The sequence below is a fragment of the Sinocyclocheilus grahami genome, unplaced genomic scaffold, assembly GCF_001515645.1.
Source record: "Sinocyclocheilus grahami isolate Dianchi unplaced genomic scaffold, SAMN03320097.WGS_v1.1 scaffold1453.1, whole genome shotgun sequence".
Lineage (NCBI taxonomy): Eukaryota > Metazoa > Chordata > Actinopteri > Cypriniformes > Cyprinidae > Sinocyclocheilus > Sinocyclocheilus grahami.
In genome coordinates, this window is record NW_015506632.1 from 82703 (window position 1) to 92001 (window position 9299).

The 9299-nt window shown below is 36.3% G+C and overlaps 1 protein-coding gene across 1 annotated transcript in view; it reads right to left on the bottom strand.

The window, feature by feature from the left end:
* Positions 1 to 1135: 1135 nt before the first annotated feature.
* The window catches only part of LOC107570398 (formin-2-like), a 44085-nt gene continuing 35921 nt past the window's right edge, over positions 1136 to 9299 (bottom strand). The window contains exons 7-9 of the mRNA XM_016256626.1: positions 5221 to 5308; positions 1409 to 1470; positions 1136 to 1279 (exon numbers count right to left, since the gene is read on the bottom strand). Of these exons, the coding sequence (XP_016112112.1) occupies positions 1151 to 1279; positions 1409 to 1470; positions 5221 to 5308 (279 nt within the window). The 3' untranslated portion in view covers positions 1136 to 1150. The remainder of the gene's footprint in view (positions 1280 to 1408; positions 1471 to 5220; positions 5309 to 9299) is intronic.

The following is a 9299-nucleotide window of genomic DNA, read 5'->3' on the forward strand; positions in this document are numbered from 1 at the left end:
CAGGCGTGAATATAAACTCTGGAAAAGTCTCGGGCTCCATTAAGAGTCATCAGGAGATCCATCACAGCACATATACACACACACAGCACTTCAAACGCGGTGATTAGACGCCATGGCTGCGCTCTGCATCCCATTTACTGCGCTTTTAAGTGTAAATACGGTTAATATGAAGCAGCTTTCAGTGCTCAAACACTCAGCGTTCAAACACAAACTCAAAGGCAGATATCAAAAGACAATATACAGATACGACAGCGAGCGGCAGGACTGACATCTGTACACGGGCCAGACTGGAAACTCGCACTCATAAAAGCAGGGAAAAAACACATTAGCGCAATCATTAGGTGCATTGCTGCAGTCTGACTGTATGTTTTTCTTTTTTTGCTATTTGAACAGGTCTGGAATCCATAATTACTGTGCGAGCCAGACGAAAACATCTTAATGTTTCTGCCTCCGCCAACAGACAGACTCTCAGAAGACTGAATCTGAAATGAATTTTAGGACGGTTCAAAGTCCTCTAATGATTTGGCACACGATGCTTTAAAATAAATGATTTTATGCAAAAGCAGCTCGCATCCTCAAACAAAAGCTGTTTTTTGCTGCTTTAATCAAAGCACATGACCGAACGTTCTGCTCAAACGGGGCGATTTTATACACACACACACACACACACGAGACATAGCGTTCATTCCTGCAGTGATGTGCTTTCTGAACTTGTTTCAACATTAATATTTTTCAGGAGTGTGCATGGGAAGATTGAGTTTGATTCTAGAAACATACGTTTTCCAGACACCCAGGAAAATCTTTTCTCTCTCTTAGACAGTGATTTAGACTACAGGCCTGATTACCTGATCAACACAAGTGTGTGTTTTCTGGTATTTAAAGGGCACATGAAATGGAAAATCAAAATGTTCTTGATTGTTACACTTTAGAGGTGACTCTGCAATAATGACATACGGCAAAACGAACTGGAAACCTTTTTTGGTGCAGAAACTTTGCAAAGTTTATAAACTAACCATGAGAAACATTGTATACAAATCTGAAAATGCATGAGCCTTTTAAACTCATGCATGATATTTAAGGTTCACCTGATCCCTACAGACATGCATTCAACAATGAAAACATCAGAATGCATTGAGGAGAATCACGCCGATCAACACTGTGATGTGTCATATGTACTACATGATTCTGGATTGTAAATGCTTTTATTCTCCTCAGCATATATGAAGGTTTGTGCATTACATGTTTGGCATGATCTGAGGATTCCTTCATGCCTGAGGCCCTAAAAATGTAACAAGCAATTTCATTTTTAGGGGTTTGTTCTAAATATGAGCAATAGAGTTGCTTGGAAACAAAACAAGAATCTTCAAAAAGCAAAGCAGCAGAAGAACAGAGAGGAGGATCTGCTTACGTTCTCATAGAGCGCCTGTAACGTCTCCAGATCAACCACAGTGTTATCCAGATTCAGGATCGCTGCACACACAATCAGAGAGACAGAAATCAGCAGCTGAATCATCATCATCATCATCATCATCATCATATCCAAAAATAAACACACAAATATCACTAAAGCAGCACATTTGCCCATATCACGTGAATCTCTCCTTTCTGAACATCAAGCAACTGGATTATTCTATGAAACACATTCCTTTTGCATTTGAAAAGGTGATATATAAATATAAAAATAACACCCATATAAAAAAAAAAGAAAAGAAAAAAAGTTAAATATTTATCAGACTAAGTAGTCTTATATCCCTTTAGATTTCAATGATTAAAGATTAAAATAATTGATTATAATACATATTCAATATTCAGAAATATTCATAATAAATAAAGCCAAATTAATAAATATACGCAAAAACTAAAAGTAACAGGGCTGAGTTTTACAGTTCATTTAGACATTCATAGTCTTCAGCTGTAGCTCATGACAAGATTCTTATTAGAAAATTTAAAGCTTTAAACAACATTTCACAAATGGCAACAGGGTTGATCATTTAAGCACGCCCTTTAAAATAAAATAATTTTATAATTTTTTCAAAAAATAAAATACATTTCATTTTTTAAAAACGTTTATTTAAAAAATAATTTTATATATATATATATACACACACACTTTTTTTAAAAAATATGTTTTTAAATGCATAAAAAAAGCAGGCCAAAACTTAATTTTATTAATGAGGAATTGATGGATGGTGAAAAATGTCTATGGCATGAGGTTGAAAAACAAAAAGTAACTGAAAATGTTCAACTGAGAAAAAAAAAAAAACACTGTGGAAGCAAAAGCATCTCAGTCTTCAAAAGCTGCTCTAAAACGAGACGTTTACATCCGTGTGATTAACCGCTCTGAGTGTGTGTTAGGAAGTGAAGCGGGCCGTGTGTGATGACGTCACACGTCTGCGTTCGATTTGAGCATCACAACATCATACGACAGTCGAGGCCTGAATTCCTCTCGCTCCCTCACACACACACACACACACACAATCCATGTGCATGAGAGCTCTCAAACGCATAAACACACCGATTAGATGGAAATTAAGTGCAAGTTCTGCTGGCAGAATCAAATAAGCTGGCATTCCACGAGCGTTTCTGTCCGAGACGAGAGACACGAAACACACGAGTTTGTCTGACCAACATCCCATCACAACATAACTCTGATATTACAGTCAATATCATTTCAAATTCACGCTGCCATGTCATTTCACAATTGAAGAGTTCATTTGCAAAAACAGATAACTCATGAAAAACATGTTTTCCAATTAATCTCAATCAAACTGCAGTTAGGTTATTTTGATCAGGTTAAAAAAATAACAACAAAATACAGCTAAACACTGTGGAAGCAAAAGCATCTCAGTCTTCAAAAGCTGCTCTAAAACGAGACGTTTACATCCGTGTGATTAACCGCTCTGAGTGTGTGTTAGGAAGTGAAGCGGGCCGTGTGTGATGACGTCACACGTCTGCGTTCGATTTGAGCATCACAACATCATACGACAGTCGAGGCCTGAATTCCTCCCGCTCCCTCACACACACACACACACACACACACAATCCATGTGCATGAGAGCTCTCAAACGCATAAACACACCGATTAGATGGAAATTAAGTGCAAGTTCTGCTGGCAGAATCAAATAAGCTGGCATTCCACGAGCGTTTCTGTCCGAGACGAGAGACACGAAACACACGAGTTTGTCTGACCAACATCCCATCACAACATAACTCTGATATTACAGTCAATATCATTTCAAATTCACGCTGCCATGTCATTTCACAATTGAAGAGTTCATTTGCAAAAACAGATAACTCATGAAAAACATGTTTTCCAATTAATCTCAATCAAACTGCAGTTAGGTTATTTTGATCAGGTTAAAAAAATAACAACAAAATACAGCTAACACACAATAAAAATAAATTATAAATAAAAATAGATTAAAACACAAAAATAAAATAAATAGGTTTTTAAAAAGTTTTATAAAAGTTCTAAAATATTTTAAACCACCTGTAAATCTGGCCACGTCATTAAAAATCTTTTATTTGAAGGGGGTGCCCTGCAGCATGAATGACTGATTCCTCAGATCATCACAGAAAGAAGATATTAATAAAAACAAGTCGTCCAGCAGTGATGTGAATGCATGAGTTTGGGTTCACGTTCAGGGTCCATCTGATATGTGATGGATGCAGACGCAGCCCAGAGCCTATCAGAGCATCAGGAAACCCTCGCTGCCACACAGAGAACACAGAAGAACACGTCAATGCCCGGACGCCGCGCATTCAAACGCCAGCGTGGAAAAGAAAACAGGAAAGCAGCTCGCCAGAACAAAACCTCCAGCTGTACATCCACCTCGACCCGCCGGTGACCGCAGACCATCACGACCGACTAACTCTTGCCACAGAGCAAATACACCGCATGGATCAGACTTACAAACACACGTCTGGATCAGAGTCAGTGCTCAAGTGCTTCATTAACATCTTAATTAGCCTTTTTCACACGCTCAGCACGCTCCGGCAAACTCCCTTTTTATTTAGTCTTTGATCTCCGGTACATTTAAGCGCATCTCCGTTTACTCCGTCATTTCCCTCGAACCACCACATCATGATAAATTACTTAAAAATGACAACATTTATGACTAGATGCACATTTTTCCAGGAATACATTAAACGATTCTAACTGAGTCCGGCTGATGCATATTAAACTCAACACAACAATGCAATCTGATACAATAGGAATAAAGTCATGAATATGTATTTCCCAGGGCGCATAATACAACGTACATTTACGCCATCATGTTAATAATGCAAAGGAGAGCAAGTAGAAAATACAATATTTCTTTATTAATAATAATGTGAAAAAAATTTAGGTGGAGAGTCATAATGCAGTCAGCACCAAACGGACAGAACGGCGAAACTAACTGAATTATAATGGCCATCATTTAGAATTAAACAAACTTGTATTTGATGACCCGAGCTGACCAAACAGTTAATTGTGAAATGTTTGCACTTCGTAGAGTAATGTACCTGCAGTTCAAGCATTTTCATAATATCTCATTCGTAGAAAAACACTTTGCTTCTCGAAGAGCGCATCTCCGTTTACTCCGTCATTTCCCTCGAACCACCACATCATGATAAATTACTTAAAAATGACAACATTTATGACTAGATGCACATTTTTCCAAGAATACATTAAACGATTCTAACTGAGTCCGGCTGATGCATATTAAACTCAACACAACAATGCAATCTGATACAATAGGAATAAAGTCATGAATATGTATTTCCCAGGGCGCATAATACAACGTACATTTACGCCATCATGTTAATAATGCAAAGGAGAGCAAGTAGAAAATACAATATTTCTTTATTAATAATAATGTGAAAAAAATTTAGGTGGAGAGTCATAATGCAGTCAGCACCAAACGGACAGAACGGCGAAACTAACTGAATTATAATGGCCATCATTTAGAATTAAACAAACTTGTATTTGATGACCCGAGCTGACCAAACAGTTAATTGTGAAATGTTTGCACTTCGTAGAGTAATGTACCTGCAGTTCAAGCATTTTCATAATATCTCATTCGTAGAAAAACACTTTGCTTCTCGAACTCATTCTTGTTGAGTGCAGCCGCTGCTGTCACCGGAACAACTTTTACCCTGCAAGCAGCAGTCCAGGAGCCAGAAACACGGAAGAGTGAAAAAGGCTAAATCATACAACAATAACAGAATAATACAGACCGTGCTGAATGTCCTTCATGTCGAGATGTAAACTGGACATCAGGATCCCCACGGCCTGAGAACGCTTGGTGTTCAGCAGCTTCACCACCTACAACACACACACCAGAATGAGTGTTAATAAATGTTTTTGTGTATGAAACATTGTGTCTCATACACAACCGTGAGTACCTTACAGCTTATGCACATACAGTAAGCATAGAAATGAAGCAAATTATTTTAAGAGCATTTGCCAGATGGATGAAGGACACACAAACATGACCTCAAGTGCTTTATTGCTTTTAAAACACTTTGCACATAACCATACAAATTTGATTAACTTTTTTTTTTAATGCATTTATTTAAATTTTCGCCCTTTTTTTTCTTTTTTAAGAGTCTACCACTTGAAGTTTCCCAAATGGATACAAGATTGTTAGACACATTTTACATATTTCAATTTCACCTATTTTATTTAATCATTTATTCACTCACTCATTCAGTCATTCATTCTACTCATTAATTTTACTCATTCATTCACTCATTCATTCCCTCATTCATTGATTCATTCATTCACTCTCATTCACTCATTCATTTTACTCATTCATTCACTCATTCATTAATTCACTCATTCATTCCCTCACTCATTGATTCATTCATTCACTCTCATTCAATCATTCATTTTACTCATTCATTCACTCATTCATTTATTCACTCATTCATTTTACTCATTCATTTATTCACTCATTCATTTTACTCATTCATTGATTCATTCATTCTACTCACTCATTCAGTCATTCATTCATTCATTCACTCACTCATTCAGTCATTCTACTCACTCATTCAGTCATTCATTCATTCATTCACTCACTCATTCAGTCATTCACTCACTCAGTCATTCAACTAATTAATTCTACTCATTCGTTCACTCATTCATTCAACCACTTAAGAGTATACAAATGGATAAAATATTTTATGAGAAATCATTTATTAAAATTGTACTTATTTGTTAATATTTTATTTAGTTGATTAGTCTACAACTTGAAGTTTCCCAAATGGAAAAAAAGATGTCGTTAGAAATACATCCATTGTAAAAAATGATTTTTCAAAGTTGTAATTAAAACAAAAATTAGAGATTGAGAAAGTCACAAGAAAACGTTTGAGCCTTTCTTCCTTGATATCTGCATTTCCAAATATCTGTGAAATTTACTAGCAGTTTCTAAGTGAAAGTTGTTCCACTTAAATCCTACACCATTTTTGTTAGTATAGATGTTTACTATAGATATATAACAGATACATGTCAAATACAACTTGACCTCAAGTCTCTTACTGCTTTTCTGCTAAATAAATACAAATTAGACTAATTAAAGTCACCGTCCACTTTAAGAGGGTGTTTCTCAAACCCTGGAGGCTTCATGATTAAAATTAAGATTAATTGCTTCCAAATAATGTGAAGTCGCGATACTCATATCTGTTGTAATATGAACATTACTTCATGTCAGACGAGTGCGAGTCAATCATCAGATCATTACAGCATCTGTGTGCGTAATTACAACTATTTGCTTATTACGTCTTGATTTGAAAAGGAAAGTGTTTTTGGCCAGAAGAACAAAAGCCAATTCATTCAGCTGATCTTTATCCATCGTGAGGACAATGAGCTGAGAGGTGATGGAAACCCCACAAACACAGTCTCAGAGGAACCAGAGCACAATACAGATCTGGATCCAGCTGATCTGAAACAGGAAGCTGCAGAAACCTCCAGAACCACTTTGTTTTAATGAGACCGGCAAACAAACCAGCTTTAAAGACGCTCGATGGTTTTTCTCTGCTGTTGATGCCAGAAACACGCAGCAGACAGAAGCATCCACACGCTCTCTCCATGCTTCTAATCAACCTTCAAACCTTTCCTTCAGCAAAAAATGCCAGCTATGAGCAATCGGCGGAGGAAAAGCGCTCTTTTATTGCATGAACCCTGAATAGGTCACATTACAGCGCAAAACGCAACAATTATCAACTGCAGGCAATTAGACCAAACAAAACATGTTACTCTATCAAAAGAAAGCATTGCCAGGCAACTCCTGACAGATACGGAAACGAGTCGCCAATTATTTCACTCATTATTCCGTCATGTTTAAAACACGGCTGTGTTCAGTCAGTTCTTCTGATGCATTCAAAATCTGTAAGCTATATAAAGAATCTTTCGTTTAGGAAAGTCATAACTTCATATTTTTTCAACTAAAATATACAGTTTCTGATCACCATGTTATTACTGCATTTATCCCTTTTGTTTTAGTACTTAGTTTAGAAACTCTTTGAAATTACCACACACACAAAAAAGCTATGCTGCTATATATATATATATATATATATATATATATATATATATATATATATATGTGTGTGTGTGTGTGAGACATTCACTCACTCATTCAACTAATTAATTCTACTCATTCGTTCACTCATTCATTCAACTAATTAATTCTACTCATTCGTTCACTCATTCATTCAACCACTTAAGAGTATACAAATGGATAAAATATTTTATGAGAAATCATTTATTAAAATTGTACTTATTTGTTAATATTTTATTTAGTTGATTAGTCTACAACTTGAAGTTTCCCAAATGGAAAAAAAGATGTCGTTAGAAATACATCCATTGTAAAAAATGATTTTTCAAAGTTGTAATTAAAACAAAAATTAGAGATTGAGAAAGTCACAAGAAAACGTTTTAGCCTTTCTTCCTTGATATATGCATTTCCAAATATCTGTGAAATTTACTAGCAGTTTCTAAGTGAAAGTTGTTCCACTTAAATCCTACACCATTTTTGTTAGTATAGATGTTTACTATAGATATATAACAGATACATGTCAAATACAACTTGACCTCAAGTCTCTTACTGCTTTTCTGCTAAATAAATACAAATTAGACTAATTAAAGTCACCGTCCACTTTAAGAGGGTGTTTCTCAAACCCTGGAGGCTTCATGATTAAAATTAAGATTAATTGCTTCCAAATAATGTGAAGTCGCGATACTCATATCTGTTGTAATATGAACATTACTTCATGTCAGACGAGTGCGAGTCAATCATCAGATCATTACAGCATCTGTGTGCGTAATTACAACTATTTGCTTATTACGTCTTGATTTGAAAAGGAAAGTGTTTTTGGCCAGAAGAACAAAAGCCAATTCATTCAGCTGATCTTTATCCATCGTGAGGACAATGAGCTGAGAGGTGATGGAAACCCCACAAACACAGTCTCAGAGGAACCAGAGCACAATACAGATCTGGATCCAGCTGATCTGAAACAGGAAGCTGCAGAAACCTCCAGAACCACTTTGTTTTAATGAGACCGGCAAACAAACCAGCTTTAAAGACGCTCGATGGTTTTTCTCTGCTGTTGATGCCAGAAACACGCAGCAGACAGAAGCATCCACACGCTCTCTCCATGCTTCTAATCAACCTTCAAACCTTTCCTTCAGCAAAAAATGCCAGCTATGAGCAATCGGCGGAGGAAAAGCGCTCTTTTATTGCATGAACCCTGAATAGGTCACATTACAGCGCAAAACGCAACAATTATCAACTGCAGGCAATTAGACCAAACAAAACATGTTACTCTATCAAAAGAAAGCATTGCCAGGCAACTCCTGACAGATACGGAAACGAGTCGCCAATTATTTCACTCATTATTCCGTCATGTTTAAAACACGGCTGTGTTCAGTCAGTTCTTCTGATGCATTCAAAATCTGTAAGCTATATAAAGAATCTTTCGTTTAGGAAAGTCATAACTTCATATTTTTTCAACTAAAATATACAGTTTCTGATCACCATGTTATTACTGCATTTATCCCTTTTGTTTTAGTACTTAGTTTAGAAACTCTTTGAAATTACCACACACACAAAAAAGCTATGCTGCTATATATATATATATATATATATATATATATATATATATATATAATGAGTCTGAGTGTGAGAGAGTGTGTGTGTGTGAGAGAGAGCGAGTGAGTGAATGAGTCTGAGTGTGAGAGAGTGTGTGTGTGAGAGAGAGAGCGAGTGAGTGAATGAGTCTGAGTGTGAGAGAGAGTGTGTGTGTGAGAGAGAGAG